We start from the raw sequence: 25,128 nt of genomic DNA, 5'->3' as shown, positions 1-25,128 counted from the left end.
TTTTTGTGCATTTCAAAAGGTTATACTTCTACAGTTTTGAGCTTTTCATTGCAAGTAGACACGATCCCTCACTTGGTCTATGTCTTTCCCCCAGTACAAGCACTTTGATAGAATACTTGCTATGGGTTTTCTAGTTCAACTAAAAGCAAAGCAATACATTTTCATTGGTTCAGGTATGAAATGTCTCAAGTCCAACACTAAAACAAAACAAAACAAACAAACCGCCAGCTCATCCCTTAAATATTTCCCTACCTTCCTTCATCAATAAAGTTTACTATGAGGGTGCTGAGAATGATCAAGATGAAGAAAGCAATGAACACGTGATGTATGGTCCGGATGTCTTCCACTTCAAATAGCTCACTGAGGAAAAGAAGAAGTACATTAGAACATTTCAGGGGGTGGAGCTAAACTCCAGGACATCCAGTGGTTAAACTTAGGAATCAAGAGCAACAGGAATATGATAAGAAGATTTCCACAGGAGGATATGGCTGTGGCTGCCCTGGACCATTTGCTTTTCCTCCTTCAAATGTAACATGGGATCACTCTTTTTCGGTGTGTAATTTCTCTACAAAACTACATATTTTCTACAAAATTCGCCTACCAAAAAATATAAGACCTTCACCACTTTTTAGAAGGGGAAGTGTGGCGAAAGAGATTCTTGAACTGTTTCCAACCAGGATGCTGAAAGTTTTGGTTCCCCTCCCCCCATGAGCCATTCTGACAGGTGGGGAGGGAAGCATTCAACTGTGAATCATCTGCCAAAACCATGACATCAGGGCAAGTCCTTTTCTTTGCCCGTACAATTTGAAATCAAAACTGGGACAAGGCATTAAAAGCAGCAATGGTCAACTGTGCCTGCAAACCCAGTTTCTTGTGCCTGCGTGGTTTGAAATCAAACCATGTCATCAAAGGCACAAGACTTTGTAGGCACTGCCAATCAGCTGACTTCTGGTGCAGCAAACCTGCTTTCAGCAGGGAACTACATCTTTACCTGCCCACAGAAGGAGCCGGTTTGGGGAAGGTGGACTTGTGGGTCAAATTAGGATGCCAGACCAGGTCAGAAGATCGTTTCACACAGACATTCTGCCATTTTCCACCGACTGAAGCCTTTTGTAATCCCCACTCCATGCTATGTGAATATTTGGGTCTCAGAAGCTTAGAGTGCTTATTATTCATTTATTATTAAATTGATATCCCACCCTGCCTCCAAAGGAGCCCTGGAGAACACAGGACTGTATCATATCCAAGTCTGAACCTACTGGGCCAAGGTACTATTACGTTATGGGTTCTCCTGGGCTGTATATAAATGAAGTTAGGAACAAACATTATTGGAGAACCAGACCACCCATGGGGAGTCTGGATTGCCATTGGGCAATAGACATTCTATTCTGTAGACCAGTTTCTACAGAACGTAACAGCCTCTGTGAATACAGAATACAGCCACATCCAAGTTAGATTTTGGGGTGTGGAATAGCCAATTGGCTGGAACATTTATAAAGGTTAGGAATACCTACTTTCAGTTTACACAGTATAAAAATGAATGGGATCTACTGGGAGGGAGAAGCGAGATGTGCAGATAAGCCACCCAATGGATCAAGGGAATTTTAACTTTAGCAAGGGCACCAGTGAAACATACTCACTCCAAGGGAGACTTTCTAGCAACAAAAACTTTTCCGTGTTCTAGAGATGCTCTTGATCCTCTGTGAAAAGAACAAATATTCAGCAACAAATTGTTAAGGAAAAATTCTGGGGTGAGACACTACTCAACAGCCCAGCTTGTCGGGGTGCGAGTCCCCCACGGGTCCATGCGGTCAGTAAAAGAAGGAATTTAGAGCAAAACAGCAGTCTGTAGACCATGATCTTTATTGTTGCGAAACAGATCCCCACAGGAATAAGAACCCTGAGCATGGGTGACATCCTCTTTTAAAACTTCCCTCTTTCCCCCAGAATACACTTCGAGAAGCATCACTAATACACCATCACTACATCACTACATGTCACAAATGGGGAGGGGTATACAAGGGTTACAAAAGTTCAACATTAGGTCACTTTATCAGACACCTTTACCATCACCTCTTAAGAGAAGCAGACACGAAGCAATGGATTCAAGCTACAAGAAAGAAGAATCCACCTAAACATTAGGAAGAACTTCCTGACAGTAAGAGCTGTTCGACAGTGGAACTTGCTGCCAAGGAGTGTGGTGGAGTCTCCTTCTTTGGAGGTCTTTAAGCAGAGGCTTGACGGCCATATGTCAGGAATGCTTTGATGGTTTTTCCTGCTTGGCAGGGGGTTGGACTGGATGGCCCTTGTGGTTTCTTCCAACTCTATGATTCTAAGTAACCATTTAAAACTCTTTACATATCCTTGCCTTTAGGACTTGTCTGGAGATGGGCTTTCAGAACACCTGACTTGCTAAACTGCCCCTGTGGGTGTCTATTGTTGCCCCCTTGGTCACTCCCTGGGTGGGGTGCCCTGTATATGCTCTCACACTTGGGGGATTATGGCGGGATGCCGTGTTCCTGCTGCCTACGTGACTTCTTGCTTCTTGGTTCATGGAGGGAGGTGGAGCCCAAATTCACCTTTCTTTAAGGATTAAAATGGCATTAGATCCATTTCAGTCCGGCTTTCGCCCTGGTCATGGGACCGAGACAGCTCTGGTCGTCTTAACAGATGATCTCCGTAGACAGCTGGATCGAGGTGGGTCGGGACTGCTGATTCTTTTAGACCTGTCAGCAGCCTTCGATATGGTCGATCATGAACTTTTAGACCACCGCCTTGCCAACGTGGGGATTCAGGGCACAGTCCAACAATGGCTGCGTTCCTTCATCTCAGGTCGGGGACAGAGAGTGGCGCTAGGGAGGGAGTTGTCGCCGCGGCACCCCTTGGTGTGTGGAGTCCCGCAAGGCGCAATCCTTTCCCCAATGCTTTTTAATATCTTTATGCGCCCCCTTGCCCAGACTGTCCGGAGTTTTGGGCTGGGTTGTCATCAATATGCTGATGACACCCAGATCTATCTGTTGATGGACGGCTGCCCTGCCTCGGCCCCGGACACACTCACCAGGTGCTTGGAAGCTGTGGCTGGATGGCTACGTGGGAGCCGACTGAAGTTAAATCCTTCGAAGACAGAGGTCCTCTGGCTAGGTCGGGGCAACATGGGGTTGGGGGGCCAACTCCCATCTTTTGCAGGGGCTCAATTGGTACCAGCGCCTTCTGTCAAGAGTTTGGGTGTAACCTTTGACGCCTCCCTTTCCATGGAGGCGCAGGTTGCATCCACAGCAAAGGTGGCATTTTTCCATCTCCGCCGCATCAAGCAGTTGGTCCCTTACCTCTCTCGCCCCGATCTGGCCACAGTGATCCATGCGACGATCACCTCCAGGCTTGACTATTGTAACTCGCTCTACGCAGGGTTGCCCTTAAAGCTGACCCAGAAACTCCAGCGGGTGCAGAATGCCGTGGCGAGGCTCCTTACAGGGTCCCGGCCACGGGATCACATTCATCCAGTGCTTTACCAGCTGCACTGGCTCCCGGTGGAGTACAGGATCAGGTTTAAGGTGCTGGTTTTGACCTTTAAAGCCCTATGCGACTTGGGACCCTCGTACCTACGGGACCGCCTCTCCTGGTATGCCCCGCGGAGGACCTTAAGGTCCACAAATAATAATATTCTGGAGATCCCGAGTCATAAGATGGCTAGATTGGCCTCTACTAGAGCCAGGGCCTTTTCAGTACTGGCCCCAACCTGGTGGAACGCTCTTTCCCAGGAGACCAGGGCCCTGCGGGATTTGTCATCTTTCCGCAGGGCCTGCAAGACAGAGCTGTTCCACCTGGCCTTTGGGTTAGACTCAGCCTAACCCCTGTGTTTTTCTCCCTCATGGCTTGGATTTATGGCCTACTTGAAATGAGGCTGCACTTTAAATTTTAATACTGTATTTTAATCTGTATTTTAATTAATTGTTTTTATGTTTTATTGTGGTTCTGTTGGTGTCAGCCACTTATGGCCTACTTGAAATGAGGCTGCACTTTAAATTTTAATACTGTATTTTGATCTGTATTTTAATTAATTGTTTTTATGTTTTATTGTGGTTCTGTTGGTGTCAGCCGCCCTGAGCCCGGTTTTTGACTGGGGAGGGCGGGGTATAAATAAAATTTATTATTATTATTATTATTATTATTAGATGAGGTAGCAAAGTCGGTTAAAGTATGGATTTTCTACAAATCTATAAAGCTTGGTATCTTCCCTGAGCTGTCAAGTCAAAATGATATATTCAGGCATAATATTTGTAACAATTTAACAACTTCAAAGATGTGCCCCCCCCCACACCATTGCTGTAACAGAATCAACATTTCAACTCTGCTTCAGACTCAGCCAAGAACCAACATACTTGCTTTTGAAGCCACCGTCTTTCTCGGCTGAGAAGGCAGGGGGCGAAGACTCCAGCTGAACGGACTTCGCAATCAAGCCATTTACGAATTCTGTAAAGTGGCTGTCGATCCGCTCCATGAAAGCTGGCTTCATTTGCTGATAAAATTTGGAGGAAGGAAGGAAGAGAAAAGAGAACACCTTAAGTATGATTGTTAAGTATTGCCTGTAATTTGCCTGCTAAAATGTAATGCAAGGCTGACTTCCTAACACCATGCTAACAACGAACGTGTCTCATTTCCTGACAACTGACTATATATTCTTGGACCCCAGTCAAAGTAATGGCCAGAGAGGCCAATGGTCAGCGCTGATGGGACTTCCTGGTCTAGCAACATCTGGTTCCCCATTCCTGGTTTAAACCACCTATCAACAGCTCCCCAAGAATGAGGAAGCAAAGTAGCCAAGTGCAGAGCCTTTCTAATAAAATAATAATTAGCCTAGCTGCCTCCCATCTTGCTTACAAATAAACTCACTCCACATATCTGACAGAAATCTGACCAGAAAACTGACTTGTTCTGCAAGGGCTTTTTGTTTTGTTTTTGTTATACTAGTCAAATACCAACCACATGCAAAACAAACTCTTTTAGTCTATTAAATTTAAGGAAAGCTGACAAGTTCAAGAATAGGATGTAAGAAGGCACCATGTTCACCCACAAAATGCTCAGTTCTGGTTAACTCCCCACCATACACACAAAGATTCTTTAAAAATGAACAGCTAGCAGAACCCAACAAAAAGGTCTCTCACAACTCTACCCAATGGAGGGAAGAATGTCTAAAGAAATTAAACAGGGAAACACATTTCACTTAGGATTTCATTTTTAGAAGTTTAGCACTAAGATTGCTTTGATTTGGCAATTTTATTTGGGTGGCAGGGGCAAGGGCAGCTACAGCAGAGAGGAATACTCTTGTACTTCCAGAGTTATTAAAAAACAGAAGCTGTGATGGTTAACATTTAGCGAGAAGAGCAAACAAGTGTGATGGGAAGTTTCCCGGCTGCCTGCTCAGTACTGCCTCACAGCTGTAAAACTACATCATAATATTTTCTTCTGTCTTTTAAACAGATACACATCTTGTGAAACAATAATGAACCTTAATATTTAAAGAAACCATTCAACAAATAAAGCTACAAAGGAATGTAATGGTTCAAATAAAATAAAATGTCAGAAGACCTAGGAAATCTTTCAGCAGTCCAAGACTCAGTGACTCCAATTACAGGATCTAGGATTGCTAACAGGCCAATATTATGCATAGATCTGTTGCAGATGGGAGGTGGGCTTTTTGCTATCTAGGGATTCCTCCTTGTCAACTCATATTAACTACAATTCAGATAGGTTTACCTCAGCCTCCACCAAAAGTTGCATCTTTCGAGTGACCAAATGGTCAACGTCAACACGACCTGAGAGAGAGAAAAAATTGTTACTCTATTGTAAACGATAAAGACGATACATACTGGGTATAAGTTGTCCACAAGTATGGAAGGCAAAACAGGAAAAGTATGCAAACTGGAAATTTAAAGTATTTTAATATCAGTGCTGCAGATAAGTCCACAAAAGTTACTAGCCCTCAGAAATTTCACTTATTCCCCTGCCCAGATGTACCTGCAATAGTTATTCGCTACTGACCAAAAGGAAAAACAACCTACCGTATTCCGATTTCCAAGGCTTCCCTTCCTGGAGTGCATTAAAACCGTAGTTAATTGGGGCAGACCATTTAAACTTATCTAGCCGAATACTAAAAAAAACAGGAGGTGCTAGGGAGAAGGATTTCCTGGCCACCTGCTGGACACCTGTATGATTCAACCATCCATGCACCGCTTGCCCCCTGCACCCTCAAGTGGTACAACCCAGGCACCAGTTCACTAGCCAAGTGAGAGCAAGACAGCAGTGACGGTGCACACAAGACATTCAACTGTGACAAAAGGGGTGTACAATGCATAGAAATAAGTTTTTCTGAAAACAGAAACAAAATTTGTTTCTGCAGAATTGCAGTTAGAATGGTTCTTCTTGAAATTCCTGTCATTAAACAAGCATTCAGCAATTGTATTTGGGCACATCTTGAACAAAAATCCAGCCAAACTAATGAAAGGAACATTCATATTAATAAATGAAAAATAAAAATCCTTTTTATTAATGGAATCCCCTTTAGCTTGGTTTTGCTGAGCTCTAAGTAAGCGTGTGGGAAAGTGCCAGGAATGCCTGAGGTTCTGTTTAAACCACCAGCTTGATAAGTGAAGAACTTGTTATGTGAACTATTGAGCTTGCTATTTTAGGCAAGTGCAGAAACTAGGGTGATAACTTGGGCAATGCTTGCTTAAGCAATGTATGACAAAATAAGGAGTATCAAAGTGCAGTTGCCTTCAAGTAAATCATGCAAGAGCATGCTGAAGAATCCATTGTTGATCACATTGTGCATGTCCCAGGAGTTGGCATGATGTATGCCATATGACATAAAGGGTTTTGCCACCAAGTACTAAGTCACCTTTTGCAAAGGGATCAAATACTTACTTCACTCATTATAATGGACATCAATCTCTGACTTCTGTCTTCTGGGTTTCTGGGGGTTTTCCTGTTGTTATTCTGTCTCTCACAGCTACAATAAACCTACCATTAAAATTATGGACTGGTCCTTTCTTTGTCAGAGGGCAAACGGGCAAATTTAGCAGGGGATGAAATACTTTCCCCCCTCACTGTAAGAGTTTAAATATCAATTTTAGTTTTCTTTGCTGTTCTTTCCTCATCTTCCTCTGCCTCTGGGTACTGGAGGTTGTCTGGGAGCGGCGGTGAAACACACAAGAATCCAGTTCATTAAAAAGGTTGCTTTAATTCCAAGTAAAGCACATATAACAGGGGAGCTCTCCCCCGCCTCCAGTCCGTCTCCATCTCAAGATGACCTGACTGAACTTCCATCGTCGCCCTTTCCATGGCAGTTTCACTTATTATCTCAGTCTCCCCTTCTCCTCTTCCTGGGCTGCCTTCCAGCTCTTGTGGCTTGCTTAGGGGACAGATTCCCTTGCTTCTGACATTGTCTTTCACAAGAGTCAGAAATCCAGCTGCCTCAGCAATTAGCACCAAGCCCTCCACAAACCGTATGATTGGCACTGTCACACACACATCACAGAACATAATTTATTCTTACATTACATACATTGCCAAATGTAGGTCTTAATTATTGCAACAATTATTAATTAATTGTTGCAACAAGCTCTGCAGACATGTGCAAACAGGGTGGGTTGTTGTTGTTTAGTCATGTCCGCTTCTTCGTGACCCCATGGACCAGAGCACACCAGGCACTCCTGTCTTCCACTGCCTCCCGCAGTTTGGTCAGACTCATGTTGGTGGCGTCGAGAACACTGGCCAACCATCTCATCCTTTGTCGTCCCCTTCTCCTTGTGCCCTCAATCTTTCCCAACATCAGGGTGTTTCCCAGGGAATCTTCTCTTCTCATGAGGTGGCCAAAGTATTGAAGCCTCAGCTTCAGGATCTGTCCTTCCAGTGAGCACTCAGGGCTGATTTCCTTCAGAATGGAGAGGTTCCAAGAGCGGGTGGCACTGTCGTCTAAACCACAGTGCCTAGGGCTTGCCGATCAGGTCGGTGGTTCGAATCCCCATGACGAGGTGAACTCCCGTTGTTCGGTCCCAGCTCCTGCCAACCTAGCAGTTTGAAAGTATGTCAAGTGTAGAAACTAGGATGATTGTTATCAGTGTAGAAACTAGGGTGGTTGTTATCAGTACTTAAGCAATGTATGATAAAATAAGGAGTATCAAAGCGCATTTGCCTTCAAGTAAATCATGCAAGAGCATGCTGAAGAATCCATTGTTGATCACAATGTGCATGCCCCAGGAGTCAGCATGATGTATGCCATATGACATAAAGGTCACGTGTACTATAGAATGGTATGACTGGAGGTTTTCATAGAATCATAGACTCATGCATTACAACTCTTGCAGTGCATTAAAATCACCCAGGAAGATGATTTTAGCCTTCTTAGGCGTCTCTGATAAGATGGTATCCAGCTGAGGGGGGGGGGGAATTCTTTAATGTCTTCATTGGCATCCAGTGTTGGTGCATAAGTGCTTAGAATAGTAGCCTGTTAGTTTTTGGCAAGTTTTATTTGAAGTGTTGAAAGTTGCTCATTAATGCCAGTAGGGACTTCTGACAAAAGCTTCATAAGATCGTTTTTGATAGCAAAGCCTACTCCACGTATTCAACATTCTTGTTCAGGTAGACCTTTCCAAAAGAATGTGTAGCCTCATTTTTCTTCTTTCAGTTGTTCCTCTTCTGCTCTTTGAGTTTCTTGAAGCACTACAATTTCAATGTTAAAACGTTGCAACTCTCTTGCAATGATGACAGTTCTGCGTTCGGGGTGCTCATTATCTAACAAAGTCCATATATTCCATGTTCCAAAGTTCAATTATATTTTATGGCCGCTGGGTGGTGACCCCACTGGGCCTAGTTATCCAGTCAGGGAAAAAGGGAGGCAGACTATGTTTTACGGTACCTTTTCTAGACCCTCCCCCTTTTCAGAGTGAGCAGAGTGGATCCTAAATAGGACTGCTCACTCATGGATACAGCTGCTGAGCTGCTCAACTGCCTCATTCCTTGAGTCGGAACAACTGAATATGTATCCACCACCCATGTGCTGGTTCAAGACTAGGGGCTTCCGGATTTCATGGTCCTGCCCCCGGTACCATTTGCCGATTGCCATGGAACTTTTTTGGGTTTGGGATTGGGGTGGGTTTTTGGAAGATGCCTGTGCGTGAATTTGTTTTATGTGTGTAGATCAGTGCAGAACTGAGGAAGGATTCATATTTACCTCAGATCTTTTGTTCACATGCAGACTTAAAATCATTCCACTGATAAAATCTTATGCTTAAGCAACTAAGATCTCTGCAGTTACTGATGAAATCTCACCATTGCTTGATTGTGAGGAAGACCAGTCTACTTCAAGCCTCTTTGACAAGTCTTCTTTCTCTTCTGAAGTCTCATAAGTTGATTGGCGATTCCTTACGGAGATATTTTCTTTACCCACCATGGTGTCAGGCTAAAGCACTGCAGAGGACAAAATTTACTTGTATGAAGTACCTCAGCATTTTATGACCATGCACTTACCGTTCTTTATTATATAATGTATAATTATAATCATTCTAAGAACCTCAGTGCTCTCTCACTCTTTCTTTTACAAAAAAAGTCCCTAGGTATCCTGGCTGCATTTCTAAATACACCACTTCAAACTGATGAAAGATGTGAAAGCTGCAGAGGATGGGGTTTGTTCAAAACCACAAACTGTTCCCTTCATTCTCAAAGCCAGCCTCTCTCAATCTTGGTTGGGTCCCCATATGTTGCTGGGCTACAATTCCCATAATCTCTGACCACTTGTTTTCCTAGCTAGGAATGATGGGACGTAATCTAACAAATCTATGGATGTACGGTTTAAAAGGCTGCCTTAATCTTGTATCTTTCAAAAGACTTGTTTTGGCTGATTATTAATGGAAGTAAAGGTTGCAGGAAATTTTCTCTGGCCCTATCTTTGTTCCTTTAATGTCGCCAAAGGATATCTTCCATAACGATAAGATTTCACCACTTGCAGCCCTTGTGTTTAAGGTGATATGTCAGTTTAGAGGGATAAATCACACATACACAGCACTTTTTGGCCGCCAATTCTGATGATCCTTGCTTAATCAGCAAAGACATTAACAAGCCTTTTGCCTAACTACACAGCCCTTTGCCCAAGCAGAAACAGAAACCGTCCAAATAACCATAGTTTTCTATTTCATCCAAATTAGAAAACTATGGTTCCCAGCCTTTACGCACGGAAAGGAGAGGAGGAAGAGGGGACAACAGGCTTCCTTCGCTCCTTCTCCCCTCTCCCCGCGCGCCAGCGCTCCCTCTCGACGGCGACCAGGGAGATTCAGGAGGGGTACCTGCGCCCCCTCTCCCAGCCCAGCCCAGCCCATCCCCTCGCCCTTCACCCCAGTCCGGGCGAGTCCCATCACCATGGTCCCCGGAGCGCCTACCCTCGTCTATGTGTCTGTCTCTCTCCCCCTTGCGTCTTTTGCAGCTCCGCACGCGGAGGGGAGCGCTATATGGCTTGGCTCCTCAGGCGAAAGAGGCGGCGAAGCCGCAGGTGGGAACAGGATACGTTGCTGGCCCCTTTGGAAACAGAATGCTGGAAGCCGCCCAGAGTGGCTGGGGAGACCTAGCCAGATGGGCGGGGTACAGAGAATAAATTATTTTTATTTTTATTACGGTATTACAAAATCACGTAGGAGGAACCTTCGGTTCTCCAAATGTTGCCAAAGGACAACTCCCATCATCCTTGGATATTCGTTCAGCACACCTGGGCTAGTTAGAGCTTTGCGTTGAGCTAATCCAGCAGAAGACAATCTTACTCGGCTACCAGTGATCGCCAAAGAAAAAAGAAGAATCCAGCAGTGCTTATGTTTCAGTCGAATGTTGTTGTTTAGTCGTTTGTCCGACTCTTCATGACCCCATGGACCAGAGCAGTCGAATAGTGCCACCTAAAGGCAGGCAGCCGAATGAGATTTATCGTGCAACCCCATTTTGGAACCTGGTAAGTACAGTGTCACCCAGGGCAACCAACGAGGGCAGTTTTAATGGTAAAAAAGAGCAGACCCATTGCTAGTCTGTAACATGGGGACAAGGGCACTAACTTGTGCAAGCTGTTTTTATTTCTATTTTCGATTAAGATATATGCTTATTGTAAACCACCCTGGAATCAACTGGATGAAGTGTTTTAAATAGTAAATACAGGCTCCACACACACTATATGTGGGAAATGACTTAACTGGTTATCTTGTATGTCTCCTGAATCGTGCATTTATCTTTTGTGGAATATGCTATTGCATATGTGGAAGCCATTCTTTTTACAGGAGGTGATAATTAAAGTTTGCTGGTAACACAAAAGCCCTGTGCTTTAGGTCTTAAGAAGTCAGAAATGTCATGCATGCCTTCCAGGTCACATTTAAGATAAAGACTAGCACCAGGGTCAAGAGAGTTCATTGGCGAATACATTACATATCAAGTTATGCCAACTCTGTAAACACCATGAAACTCCGCATCGTCTTCCTTCAGGAAACAAACTCCTGAGTGAACCCTGCTTCAGCCAAAAACGGGTGGCATCCGGATGAGGAAAGTCTTGCAGAGTAGCCATAATACTCAGTAGAAGAGACCTGAATTTTAAAGCTGCAACAATACTGAAAGTTATGCCAACTTTAATGATGCCACAGTCTACAGAAATAAACCATCGAATAAGTTCAGATTGGTGCCCATCATTACAGGCCAAGCACAAGCCATCTTGCATATACAGTGTATGGCTGCACATATTGTGCCTCTTTAAACCAAAACACAATTTTCCAGGCTTGTTTTGTACCTTGCCAGCACAGAGTCTTTGGTAGACCCACAGGTTGACAACCCCACCCCCTTGTTTTGGTTCCTATTCCTTTAACTATAACATGGCATGTAGGAAATAAGCATAAGAAGCTTTCCACATCGCTCTGCAATTGCATGATAGGTTGGTAGCAAGAGGATTCATTGCAGTAAAAAAAGGAAAGGAAAGAACAAGTAGATGGCAACCCTACATATCTTAAAAAGAGGGCAGTGGAGCTCTTTCACAAAGCTTGCCTCCAGCTCAGGTTTACTGGGAAATGATATATAATGAGTTAAAGAAATTGTACAAATGTACATTTCTTTAAAAACAAGAAGTGTTTCTATTGGGTACAGTAGGTGAAGAAATCCCAAAGAGAGATCAAAAACTGTTTATGTATGCAACTATGGCAGCAAGGGCTCTTTTAGCCCAAAAATGGACACAATAGGAACTACCAACAACTGAAGAGTGACAGACAAATATAACGGATTATGCAGAATTGGCAAAGCTGACTGGGAAAACCTGAAACCAGTGTGATCAAGCTATCCAAAAAGACTGGGTTAAATATTTGAAGGACAATTGCAAACAATTAACAATGCTAGCTGGTCTCATTTAAAAAGACTTGTAATGACTATGACTTATACCTTCTTATATTTATTTAAAAAATTGACAAATGAATTGAAGTGAAATAAGCAGGAAAAGATACAAATGCTATGACATAGAAAGGAAATTTGGTAACCATGAGGCGGGAGGGAGGGAAGTCGAACAGCTCATAAGAGCAAAAACTACTGTGAAAAACAAGGATGTATTTACTGTAAATGTTATAAAATGGAAATTTAATAAAATATTATTTAAAAACAAAAACAAAGCTTGCCTCCACCCTAGGCCAAATGATCTCATACCATCTTTACAAACAGATTGTTCATGTCTTCCTAAAGCCGCTTCCGCGCCTGCGACGGAAGCGGCGTTGTGGGCCGACCGACTGCACCACCGCGTAGGGGCTGCGAGTTCAGCCCCTACGCGATGGTGGCTTCCCGCCTGCGTCATCCGCCGGGGAGGCGGCTGCACTGAATTACGATGAAGACTTCCATAGGAATGCTTCGCAAAACCCAAAAACCAGGTGGGATCAGCGCCACCAGCATTTTTGGAGCAATCACGTAGTCCCATATGTAGAAAGGAAACATACGGATCCACCTAGGTCCACCAGGTTTGAACCCAAGAGGGACCCGCGACGCAGGGTTTGCTGGGAATATAACAAGGGCCTTTGTCAGCGACCCAACTGTAAGTACTCCCACGAATGCGAAAAGTGTTTGGGTCAGCACCCGGGAGTTTCGTGTTTTAAAGGGAGGCAGTCCTTTCGGGGCGCCAGGGGCAACTCGCACCAGGGCCCCAGAAATACCTCAGGTACCCCCCAGGGATCAATCTCGGGGACTAACAAATATTAATAGATCACTTGCTCTGGCCCACTCTCCTGTAAAGCTTCACCCTCTGAAAGTACTGCTTGACTGTTACCCCGATAGAGATGCAGCTAAATACCTTTGGGAAGGGTTTTCAACAGGTTTCCGAATTCCCGTGCGTACCCCACCTAGCACGGGTGAACCACCCAATCAAAAATCTATTAGGGAAAGACCAGACATAGCCATTAAGAAAATTAACAAGGAAATCTCGGCAGGACGCGTGGCTGGCCCGTTCGCGTCGCCACCAATACCTGATCTCCACATCTCCCCATTGGGAATAGTCCCTAAGAAGGCGCCCGGGGAATTCAGGCTCATACACAATCTCTCCCACCCGATAGGCAGGTCAGTCAATGATGGAATACCCCAGGAGCTATGCACGGTGAAATATGCCTCATTCGATCAGGCGGTGAAGTTGGTAAGGCAATTTGGCAAGGGGGCGTTAATGGCTAAATGTGACATTGAATCAGCATTTCGCCTACTCCCAGTTCACCCGCAGGACTATAAATGGTTGGGTTTCAGATTCAATGAGGCATATTTCATCGACAAGGCCATGCCGATGGGTTGCTCCGTGGCATGTGCCGCGTTTGAGACCTTTAGCACATTCCTGGACTGGGCCCTGCGCTTTAGGACAGGCCTTCCAGGGGTCTCGCATTATCTGGATGACTTTCTCTTCGTGGCTGGGGCTCGCAGTTCCGAGTGTGCAGGCCTTATGCGGGCCTTCTCAGCTCTCGCAGAGGAGTTAGGGGTACCATTGGCTGCTGAGAAAACCGAAGGGCCCGTCTCACGCCTTACGTACTTAGGCATAGAACTGGACACGGTCGCACAAACCTCACGCCTGCCGTCTGAAAAACTACTTGCCCTCAAAGAGACCATTAGGCAACTCATTCCCCTTAAAAAACTTACCCTTAGACAAATGCAATCACTGCTAGGGCACCTCAACTTTGCCTGCAGGGTTATTTCACCTGGTCGCCCATTCTGCCGGCGCTTAGCTAGGCTCACGGTAGGCCTAACCAAACCTTTTCATAGGAAGCGCCTCCCCCGCGGGGTCAAGGCCGACCTTGAATCCTGGCTGGTGTTTCTGGAGAACTACAACGGGGTGTCATTATGGCAGGACACCATGTTGCTGCGGGCTGATTTCCAAGTGCAATCCGATGCGGCAGGTGCGTTAGGTTTCGGGGTCTACTTCAGAGGTAAATGGTGCTCGCAGCGTTGGCCGGCCAGGTGGCAGGGTACAGACATCACACGCGACTTAACATTCTAAGAATTTTTCCTATAGTAGTAGCCGTACACCTATAGTCCGAAGATTTCAGGAACCGGCGGGTCTGCTTCAGAACCGACAACCAGGCGGTGGTCAGCGTCCTATCTCGGCAATCCACGCGGTCGATGAGGGTGTCCTCCCTCCTACGCCACTTCGTGTTACTCAGTTTGCAGTTGAATATGCATTTTTCTGCCAAATTTGTGCCAGGGGTCAATAATAATATCGCAGATGCTCTGTCTCGCTTCCAGATGGATCGCTTCCGATCGTTGGCACCGGAGGCAAGCCAGTCGCCGGAGCCGTTCCCGGAACATCTATGGAACCTTGGGAGCGAGAGATCCTAAAGGGAGTATTAGCTTCCGTTGCCCCGTCTACACTGAGCTCGTATAAACGGGCTTGGTCAGACTTCACTAAGTTCAGGCAGAGAGAGTCCTCTGCTTCCCTTCGGGCCCCACCTTCCCCGGAGGAGGTCATGCAGTATGTAGTGCACTTGAGGAACCTGGGGCGCGCACCAAAGACTCTTAACATTCACACAGCAGCCATCACATTCTTTTCAAAATCACTCTATTTTACAGACCCGTGTGACAATTTCCATTTGCGTAGAGCTATGGAGGGCTGGCGCAGGCTCCAGCCGCCTGCCAGCGACCCCAGGCGACCCATTACCTTTGACATGTTGGCTCAGGTACACAGGCAGTTGAGGTCCCTCTGTTGGTCCAAATTTGAGGCGCGCCTTTTCTCCGCAGCTTTTTCTATAGCGTACTTTGGAGCGCTAAGAGTGGGCGAGGTAGTATGCGAGGACTCCCCCCAGGGCATCACACGCGGCATTCTCATGCAGGACGTGTCACTGGTTGACTCCCAAATGCAGGTGCTCATACGGTGTTCCAAAACGGACCAGAGGGGAAGGGGCGCGACTATTAAGCTCCCCGCCACTGGTACCCCAGGTCCATGTCCGGTTAAAGATACCAGACGGTTTCTTTATCTCCGGCCCCCCGGCCCAGGCCCATTGCTGATCCACCAGGATGGCGCTAGGCTCACCCGCCACCAATTTACCAGGGTTCTGCGCAAGGCCATTGCCTCCTGCGGCCATAATCCCAATGAATTCTCTGCTCACTCTTTTAGGATTGGCGCGGCTACGTCAGCCATGCATTTGGGCCTTTCATCCGAAAGAATTCAGGACTTGGGGAGGTGGAAATCGAATGCGTACAAAAGGTATATTCGTACGTAGCGTCGACACGGTGGCCTGGCTGATCCCTGGTTGTCATTCTTGATTTTCAGGTTCTCGGATCGTGCGGGTCTGGATAGCCGGGCATAGCATAGTCCATTGGGCTCGTGAAAGGGCCATCGAGGTGGGTCTAGGGAACAGGCTGGGCCTTCCAGAATTCGTCCAGGTGTCTTGGATTGCGAGGAGAGGCATGCTGTGGGACGAGTTGCTGCCGGCAATACAAGATCGGGCTGCTTCACTCAGCTACCCTGACCTACTGGTGGTCCAGCTTGGAGAGAATGACCTTCCCTATCGCAATGCCGTGGACTTAAAATTACAAATATTCAGAGATTTTGATACCCTTTTGGACACCTGCCCGAGGATGACGCTGCTTTGGTCCTCCTTGCTTGAGAGACGCAGTTGGCGCGATGGACGTTGCCCTATCGCCCTGAACAGAGCCAGACGGCTCCTGAATTCCTTCGTGATCCGCAGAGTCCTGTCTTTGAATGGACGTGCCATTTCGCATCCAACTTTAAAACAGAGTGAAGCAGCCCTTTATCGTGATGATGGTGTTCATCTGTCGCCCAGAGGGAATGATGTCTGGCTTGAGGACGTAATAATGGGAATCAAAGATTGGTTACGTGTTAGAGAATTTAATTAGGTGAATAAGAGAGGAGGATCACGGCCCCTTAAACAGTATATGAAGTCCCTAAAATAATCCAATTAATCTCAAATTATTGGTTAAGGCATGAGAGCGGATTGGCGGCGAGCCCAGGGGGGGGCTCGAGTGGCGGTTAGGCGTTGGAAATTTGCATAACAATAGAAGGAGGAGGGGCAGATTACGTCAACGGCTGCCCAAATTGGGAGAAGTAATTCCGTTAAAGGATTCCGGGGGCGTCGCTTGGTCCTGAGCCTGGAGTTGCCTGGGCCGTAGGGCACGCCCCTTCGGTGGCCACAGGAGGAGCTCTAGTAGATCTACATCGCGGGGCTCCTTTCTGGTGGTTAACTTCTCAAGGACTCCAACACACGGGTTGGAGTCGGATATAGTCTGTTAGGTTCCAACACCTAAGCCAATTCCGCTCAACATGCTTATCAATAAAGTTGTGGCCTTAACCACCCAATTAAATCTTAATCTCTGTGTCATGAGTCTTGATTATGTGGGAAGGAGGGACATTGCCACACAAAGCATTTGGCTTTCACACAGAGCGGCAGAAACAAAGAGGGGGTTTAGTGGGGGGGGGAAACCCTGATATATTGGCTTGCCACCATAAAACACCATAAAACAAAAACATACAATGGAGAATATCATACTTTCAACCAGTTCATTGTCTAGGTGCAGTACATCGTGGCTGGAATGAATGCAGGCAGACAAGTTTCATGAATAGCAAAATATATTTCAATTTCCGTAGTACAGTATAGATCACATAATCCCTTGCAAGTAACAGAATAGGTCACAACAGACAGTTCAATACATTTTGGAATCAGTTAACAATTCTATATCTCACCATCAACAACCTTCCCTGACTCACAATGTTCTCCATATTACAAAAAGATGCAAGTGAGGCTTGGCGATACCATTCCAGTGTCAAGTACGGTTTAAGGTCCTCTTCTCACCACAGTCTGTGCAAGAAATTTTTTCCATTGCTCACTCTGAGAAAAGAGTAAAACTACAGCCTTGCAATCCAGCACCTTTCAAACTAACAGGATGCCTTGTCACAGAGGTACAAAGGTTAGTCAGTTGTGTAGATCATTCACAAGAGATTTACAACCATGTTGTGCCCATCCAGTTTACATTCACAGATTCAGTCCCAAAGCATGAGGTTGACTACAATTAGTATATTTATCTTCCCAAACATCCCCCTTAGAAAAAAGTACACATATTTCCCAAAGACAACAGGATTTATTTGATAAAATTCTCAAATTATATTCTGAAGACAGATGTTTGGGGGGTTCTCTTTAAACAAACAGCAGAAAAGGACACAATGCGATGAAAATTCTTTGGGTGGATCCAGGCCATTTTATAATGACAATTACAGTGCCATCATAGACAATTTAAGACCAAAAGCAAAAAGCTTTTTGGAAAGGATGCGTCTATAACAGGGTCCCCAAACTAAGGCCTGGGGCCGGATGCGGCCCAATCACCTTCTGAATCCGGCCCGCAGGCGGTCCAGGAATCAGCATGTTTTTACATGAGTAGAAGTGGAGCAGTATGATCATTTCAAGTCAACACACTCTCTAGGTCAGGCATCCCCAAACTGCGGCCCTCCAGATGTTTTGGCCTACAACCCCCTATGATCCCTAGCTAGCAGGACCAATGGTCAGGGAAGATGGGAATTGTAGTCCAAAACATCTGGAGGGCCGAAGTTTGGGGATGCCTGCTCTAGGTTCTTCAACACAAACTGCATTCGCCCTCCAAATCGCTACAGAAATCATGAGTGAGGAATCCAAAAACTTAAAACTGGACATGGAGCAAAAGGGGACCTTTAGCTGTTTATAGCAATTTAACCCTGGAAGTATATTGATACAGGAATGCTGACCAGATGGCAGTTCATGGGCTGCATCTGGCCCACAGGAAAATTGTGTCTGGTGGTTGATAGGGCCACAGAATAATAAAAGTACAGTTTTATATTTATTTTGTGCGCCTATGATTGGTGCCAAGGAGAGTTTTCCACTCACCCACTGTGGGTTTCCCCTGATCAAAACTGGGACCCTACTGTTAAAGCTCCTCAGCCCTATTCCACAATTCCAATCCACATTGGGGCTCGACAGATGCTATTTATTTTCCAAAGAACTAATTGCATAAACAACATCAAGTCCAGTTGGGTCCTTAGCTAGAGAGTAGGAACCCATGAAGACACTGGTTCTGGTCAAAATGAGAATGATACAGCCCTTAGTAGCAGACAGCACCAAACCAAGGCGTGCTTTCCCATAGCAGCGGGGGACAATAGGAAGCAAAACATGTTCTTATTGCAAGGCAAAGTACACAAACCAAAACACCTACTTCCAGGTTTGCAGCATTCTTAATCCAAGTTCTTAAACTAAGCTGTTCTTAAACCAAGGTAGCACTGTACAGCCAACTTCAGACAGTAACACAAAAAGTACTGTTTGCAATAGGCAAAAGTCTTCACCAGAAATTCCTTCACCAACCTTTCAGTAGGTTTCATAACCAGCTCAGGTTGGAGCTGCCAAAGGAAAGAGAACCATCTGCCAAGCCACCTGTAGTCCTAGCTGCCTTGAGTGACAAAATGCCATCATTTGCCTTAACTAAAGACAGTTTCCCTTTAAAAAGTCTGCTGTCATTTTAACACGCTAGCCCAACTTCTTGTCATTGTTTAAAAGACAAACATCTTCAGGCCTTGACGCAGAGGGATATCCCAAAGGGTGTTAGACCTTAAGATGGCAAGTCCAGGAACGCGGTTTCACATAGTCAAGGAAAGTGGGCTATAAAACACAAGAGGAACAGTAATGTTAGGCAGGAAATGCTGGGCACTTTCACTTTCTGTCTGTTAAGCCTCTTCTTCCTATCCAGTAGCCATGTGAACAAACGCCAGTGATGAAACCAAAGTGTTTTACAGAGGACCTAAGGACTTGCTGTATCTCAAGCCTGGGCAGCCCCCGAACTTTCAGCAGCCAATCTAGGCAATTAGAAGTGGGTTGGGGGTGGGGAAAGGCTTGCCTTTCCCAATAAGACCCCCCTTCAGGGCAGCTTCACCCAGCCTCTTTAACTCTCTGAATGGCAGGTCTTCCAGGTCAAGTAGCAGGGCCGGGCCTACAGTAAGGGCACACTGTGCCTGCCAGACAGCTGCGCTGTGAAACGGGGTGGAGGGGCGCCGGAGGGATCTTTGCACCACGGCCCCAAGGCGCCAGATATGCCTAAGATGGCAGCTTCACCCAGCCTCTTTAACTCTCTGAATGGCAGGTCTTCCAGGTCAAGCAGCAGGGCCGGCCCTACGGCAAGGCTGGGTGGCGCAGGGCGCCAGGGCGTAAGGCCGCCAGACAGCCGCGCTGGGAAACGGGGCGGGGGGGCGCCGGAGGGATCTTTGCACCACGGCCCCAAGGCGCCAGATATGCCTAAGATGGCCCTGTCAAGCAGAACTGCTAAGGTGTCTGCAATCCTGAAACTATAATCCCCCTTGGCTCCAGCTACTATGAGGCCTCAACTGTCCAAGAAGCAGCCCCAGGGGGTTATGCATATGCATGTGGGCTGATCTGGCATTACATATTAAATGAGGAAAGGTAGCGGGCACTGCATATTAAATGTGGCAAAGATGTAGTGAATTCTCTCTATTTGAACCCAGGAGATCCAAAGTTGGCAGTTGAATCACAGAACACAGCAAGCAAAATGAAGAAACCACTATGCTCCGCTAAGGCCTTTCACTCTTTTCCATTACCTTCCTCTCCCTCCCTTCTTTACTGCCCCCTTCCATCCTGTAAGAACCTTTGGCTTTCAACTTTCCAGAAGGACAGAAGCTAGCTCAGAGCTTTACAGTATTCATATAAAAAGACATGGAGGAAGTTTCAGAGTTTTTTTGCTGACCCTGCTGCTTGTTATTCCTGTTAGAAAGGAACCTCAACAGTAGCTATTCAAGGCAGAATGCAACCTTCTAAACATCTGGAAGAAGTTTTCAAATTTCATGTTCACTTCTTAGGCCTTGAATGAATAGTCTAGAATAGCAGCTCAGCTCTGTTCCTCTTACTTCCAATGACAAGTGGAATACTCACATTTTCCAAAGGGCAGTGCTTATGGGCATACCATTCCTGGGTGTAGAGGCAAAATAAGATACCCAGGCCAAGGATGAACGTACTCCACAGGATCACATTCCAAATGGGGCCTTTCCGACGGTCATTGAGAATGAAGTTGAAAACCACTGGCGGAAGAAAATTAAAATGCACTCAAAATGCATGTTATTGACCACCTCATGAGACTTTGAGAAAGTCACAAATTACAGTTTGGCGCATTAGAAGTCCTTACTCCTCAGCCAAGCAAAGGAAGCCCTCCCTCCTACTCTGGCCATGATCAGTCTCAGAAAATGTGTGTGTGTGTGTGTATTGTTGTTGTTTAGTCGTTTAGTCGTGTCCGACTCTTCGTGACTCTTCGTATTAGAAATGGATATTTAACTGGGGTCAGGAGAGGTTCCGGGTTTGAGAGTGCAAATGCTAGGGCGGGCTGGAAAACAAGCCTTCTGCATCTTAAGAACAGGTGGCAGCTAAAAGTCAAACCTCAGTAATTTCAGAAACTGCTGCTGCTGGAAGGTATACAGTTGTACCTCAGGTTATGTTACCTTCGAGTAACGTTATTTCGGGTTGCAAACACATCAAACCCGGAAGTGTATATTTCTGGGTTTCGCAGCATGTGCATGTGCGAAAGCGCACATCTCGCATGCAGAGGTGCTTTATTGCGCCGTGCACGTGCGCAGAAGCAGCGCCTCTGGATACAGACTTTTTGGGGTGAGTACGGAACCCTGGGACGAATTAAGTTCAAATCCGGTGGGTCCACTGTATTTGGTACTTACTTCCAAAACCCATGAAGATGCAGAACAGGACCGGATAGAAGTAACCAAGGCAGACGGCCAAGACGTATTCGTGCACAATAGCAGAAAGGGTGAAGACTGACAGCATAGCAACTGCTTTGGATTTTCCCCCAAATAACTGGTGGTGAGAGAGACACAGACAAACAAACAAACAAACAAACAAGGGGAAGGGTGACTCTCTGATAGGTGAATGTATCAGAGGGTATCCAGTTTTCAAAAACAGTGAACAGCTTGCGATAACCACCTTTAAATTGCCCATTCATATTTATTGCACAGGGAGGGTTGTCTCCAATGGTGGCCTTGCTCTATCAAAAGGACTTGTTATGTCGTGAATGCGATTTCAGCTCTTCGTGAAGTCAGCTCTGAGTAGTGATTCAGCATACTAGCAAGGAACTGCTAGGAGTCAAGTATAACAAGAACAGTCTTCTTTATTGCAGTAGGAATCTTGACTGACTGGAGGGAAAGGGTGAGCTCCTTTTATACTCTCAGGAGCAGGGGTTGGGGAAAGGATACATTTAGATTTTGGCGGGACCCTATCAGAGTGAGGATCCAAATTGTGCTAGCAAGTTAACCAATAGTAACTGTCACCGCACCCATTTGAATCGCCCTGGAGCGGGAAAGGTAGTTACAGGACTAGCAGAGAAACTCATGTACACAAATTAAACCAATACATAACAGGACTTCTACTTGCACAAGGCAGGGCACCTCATTTTTGCTGTTCCCTCCTACTCAATGCAGCCCCACAAACACTTAACACAAGAGCTGGAACAGTATGGGATATGGCATAGAGGGGTGCAATTGGTGATAGGCTGGTAAAAAGAAAGTGACTTCCCAAATACTGGATACAAACCAGAGTGCATAAGTACAAGCTTCTCTCTTTCCACCTTCCTCACCAGGAAAGAGGCTATTGTCAGATCTCTGTATAAGTAAAGTGACTAGGTGTTTTACATGTTGTGTAATTCACCTTTACATTAGAACTTTAATAAAATCATTTTGTGGGTGAAATGTAAAGATCTCTGCCATTCCTTTTAAAAAATGGCTTTCTATTAGAGTTGAAGCAAGGGGGTGCATTAAAAGATGGTTGCTTACCCAAAGGAAATCTTTGTATGCATAGTAATACAGCCAGTCATGCACCACCACATTCCAGGTTCGGAAGTACCTTGCATAAGATGTAGAATTCCACCAGTCCTGCAAGAGAGGGTCAGGGAAGTAAAAAGAGCAGAGTATTGGTAGCTACAGTAGGTCTCCAAGGCTTAGATTCAAAATGATCAGAGCTAATTCAAATGTGACATTTTCTCTACAAGAACAGTAATTCAAAGTAGGGGGGAAACCTGCAAAGCATATTCAGAAAAGGGAAATATAGAAGGTAGATGAAATTCAGAGGCCCTTTCCATCTCTAAACTGCTCAAACTAATCATTAAGTAGAAGAAGCAGCAGGATCAGAACACACATTTGTATGGTCCCTTGGAATTTCATTTATTTAACAACATATACCGTGTTTCTCACATTTTAAGACGTGCCTATAAAATAAGCCAAGGCACAATTTTCATGCATTGAAAAAATATAACATACCCCAAAAATAAGCCGTAGTGCTGAGTGCAGTTCTGGAGGGCCTCGTTAAAACACCCAGCAGCGCGCGCCGCGTGGAGCCCCGATCCAGCGGGACCCAGCAATGCCCAGCAACGCGCACCGCGTGGAGCCCCAAGGCAGCGGGACCCAGCAACGTCCGCAGCGCGCGCCGTGTGTAGCCCCGAGCCAGCGGGACCCAGCTAAAGCGCTGACAAAGCGCCCGGCAGCACCGCACAGAGTGCCCCAAGCCGCAGGAGGATGATTCAACTTCGATTCTGTTGGACAGAAGGGTTATTGTTGGGCTCCTGATTTCAGTCTCTTTTCCTGTCTCTTTCAGTCCCCCCCCCTTCCTTCTGTGCCTTAACAGGTAAAAATTCACTCCCAAGTAACCTTCCTTTCCTTTCATGAGGAAGCTACAAAGGGGGGGGCAGTGTTTGCTAGGAACTCCATTTTCTCTGTGTGTGTTTATTTTAACCCAATCATTTATACTAAGCTTAACCTTAAGAGGCAAGGTCAGGAAATTGTTCACTCTTTTGTCTTTGTTTTCTCTCTCTATCTAATCCTAGAAACAAACTGTCTGTTCAATGCACTTTAGTCTAAGGAAAATCTCTCATCTGCTACAGGGTTCTGTATAAGGTTGGTATTTTCATTTAAGTGTGTCTCTCCAGTAGTACAAATCTTCTGAATCTTGTATCTTAGAGGGCTGGACTAGATGACCTCAGCGTCCCTTCCAACTCCCATTTTATACCTATGTGGAAGGCAATGTGTCTGATGTGGTGATGGGTTGAAATTCAGCCCAGCACTGCTTTCTGGCAAGGAAAGATTATTGGTTTACAGAGTTGGAACAGAGTGTTGTTGTTTTTTAAGCAGTGATTATCTAAGTTTTTATCATTTTGTCTATTAAGGTTTAAAGTTTAAGCACCTATGACCATTTCCCCCTGTAAGTAAAGGGCAAAATATATCTCATGAATTGTGACCCTGTAGCCATTTTCCCATACATGAGGGGGGCAGGGAATTTAGTCTGCCCATGGCTGAAATTACTAAGAAAATTATTTGAAATTTATGAATTCTGACTCTCTGACTCTCATACATAAGAGAGTGGATGGTTTTCCGCTAATGACCAGAGGGAAAGCACACTAATAATAATAATCCACATTTGTGAAATATTTTTGAATACAAGTCTGTACCCCAAACCCTGTAGATAAAGGGGGAAATCTAGGTTTCCTTTGCCTGGGGTATGAGATGTTTATTTGGTACAATAAACATGGCTAATTAGTGTCATGACTTTAATTTGACCAAATTAAAGGAGTTTAATTTGACCAAACTTTTATTGCAGCTTTCTAGTGGAAATATTGGGTTGCCTGGATGTTGAAGTTTTATATATTTAAAGTTTAAGATTTATAAGTCTGCTTCCTAAGCAGCAAGGAACAGGAAATAGGAGGTGTCAGAAATATCTCAGGACACAAAAGCTAAAGAAATGGATTTAAACTGACAAAAAAAGAATTTAATTTGACCACTTTTTGTTGCTGGTTTGGAAGTGTAAATTGCTGGGTTTCTGTTTAAAATCTAACCTACCGTATTCACCCTTCCCTTCCTCTATTCAAATGGTAATTTAGCCAACAGCTGCAACACTTTCAAGTGGTACAATGGATTTCTGAATCACAAACTCTGTACATGCACAGAGGCTATGTCAGCTTGAAGAGGAAAATAGAGGAGAAAATGGAGGTTTTAACTAAGGGGTGAAAATGTTATAATCTGCTCATGAAATATTATTCAAATTTCTTAATCTAAAGCTTTGAACCACAGAGGGAAAACAACCAAGTTCCAAAATCTAACATGCCAGATTCTTTCCACAGGTATAAATAGCAGAGTACTCCTACTATAAGTCTGTCTCTTGAGTAGTTTATAAATTAATTAAGAGGTTCAAGGTTATGCTTTGCACATGAAACTTCAAATTTCCATATGTAAAAATAAATAAATAAATAAATAACTAAAGAACCATTGAGAACCATCAACTGTTTAGAAGCTGCCAATTCCAATTCAACATGCAAAACTCTTTTCACAGCTCTCCCACTGTATACCTATACATTTTAGGAACAACATTTCCTGACAAGATTTTCACATGAAATAATTTCCCCCTTCCAGCAGGATACTGAGATTCAGGGTGCGGAGAAATTCTTTCAGAAGCTTAATGCAAAATCTATCTCCCAATGGGGGGGGGGGCAACACTTCCTAAACAAGCCCCCTCCACACTTGGAAATCATAGAAAATGGCTGTCTTCTCTTCATACTACCCTGATGGTCAGATCCACCCAG

General features: G+C 45.2%; 2 protein-coding genes across 6 annotated transcripts in view; both read right to left on the bottom strand.

Annotated features, from left to right (window-relative positions):
• LOC118089157 (sterol O-acyltransferase 1) overlaps window positions 1-10,749 on the bottom strand; it is a 64,249-nt gene extending 53,500 nt beyond the window's left edge. For 4 of the 5 annotated variants that reach the window (XR_009557859.1, XR_009557858.1, XM_060276618.1 and 1 more), the window contains exons 1-6: window positions 10,431-10,749; window positions 9,328-9,465; window positions 5,755-5,813; window positions 4,380-4,516; window positions 1,641-1,700; window positions 253-360 (exon numbers count right to left, since the gene is read on the bottom strand). Coding sequence is in view for 3 of the 5 variants with exons in the window: in XM_060276618.1 (XP_060132601.1) it covers window positions 253-360; window positions 1,641-1,700; window positions 4,380-4,516; window positions 5,755-5,813; window positions 9,328-9,448 (485 nt within the window). In the remaining 2 variants the exon portion in view is untranslated. The remainder of the gene's footprint in view (window positions 1-252; window positions 361-1,640; window positions 1,701-4,379; window positions 4,517-5,754; window positions 5,814-9,327; window positions 9,466-10,430) is intronic. The other variant, XM_060276617.1, reaches the window with a different exon arrangement.
• A 6,133-nt stretch (window positions 10,750-16,882) lies between these two features.
• The window catches only part of LOC118088449 (sterol O-acyltransferase 1), a 52,453-nt gene continuing 44,207 nt past the window's right edge, over window positions 16,883-25,128 (bottom strand). Inside the window, exons 14-17 of the mRNA XM_060276623.1 lie at window positions 22,334-22,432; window positions 21,227-21,362; window positions 20,436-20,581; window positions 16,883-19,154 (exon numbers count right to left, since the gene is read on the bottom strand). Coding sequence (XP_060132606.1) covers window positions 19,098-19,154; window positions 20,436-20,581; window positions 21,227-21,362; window positions 22,334-22,432 — 438 coding nt within the window. The 3' untranslated portion in view covers window positions 16,883-19,097. The remainder of the gene's footprint in view (window positions 19,155-20,435; window positions 20,582-21,226; window positions 21,363-22,333; window positions 22,433-25,128) is intronic.

Source organism: Zootoca vivipara, chromosome 7 (assembly GCF_963506605.1).
Source record: "Zootoca vivipara chromosome 7, rZooViv1.1, whole genome shotgun sequence".
In the NCBI taxonomy this organism is placed as follows: Eukaryota; Metazoa; Chordata; class Lepidosauria; order Squamata; family Lacertidae; genus Zootoca; species Zootoca vivipara.
This window is presented reverse-complemented; position numbering and strand designations above follow the sequence as displayed.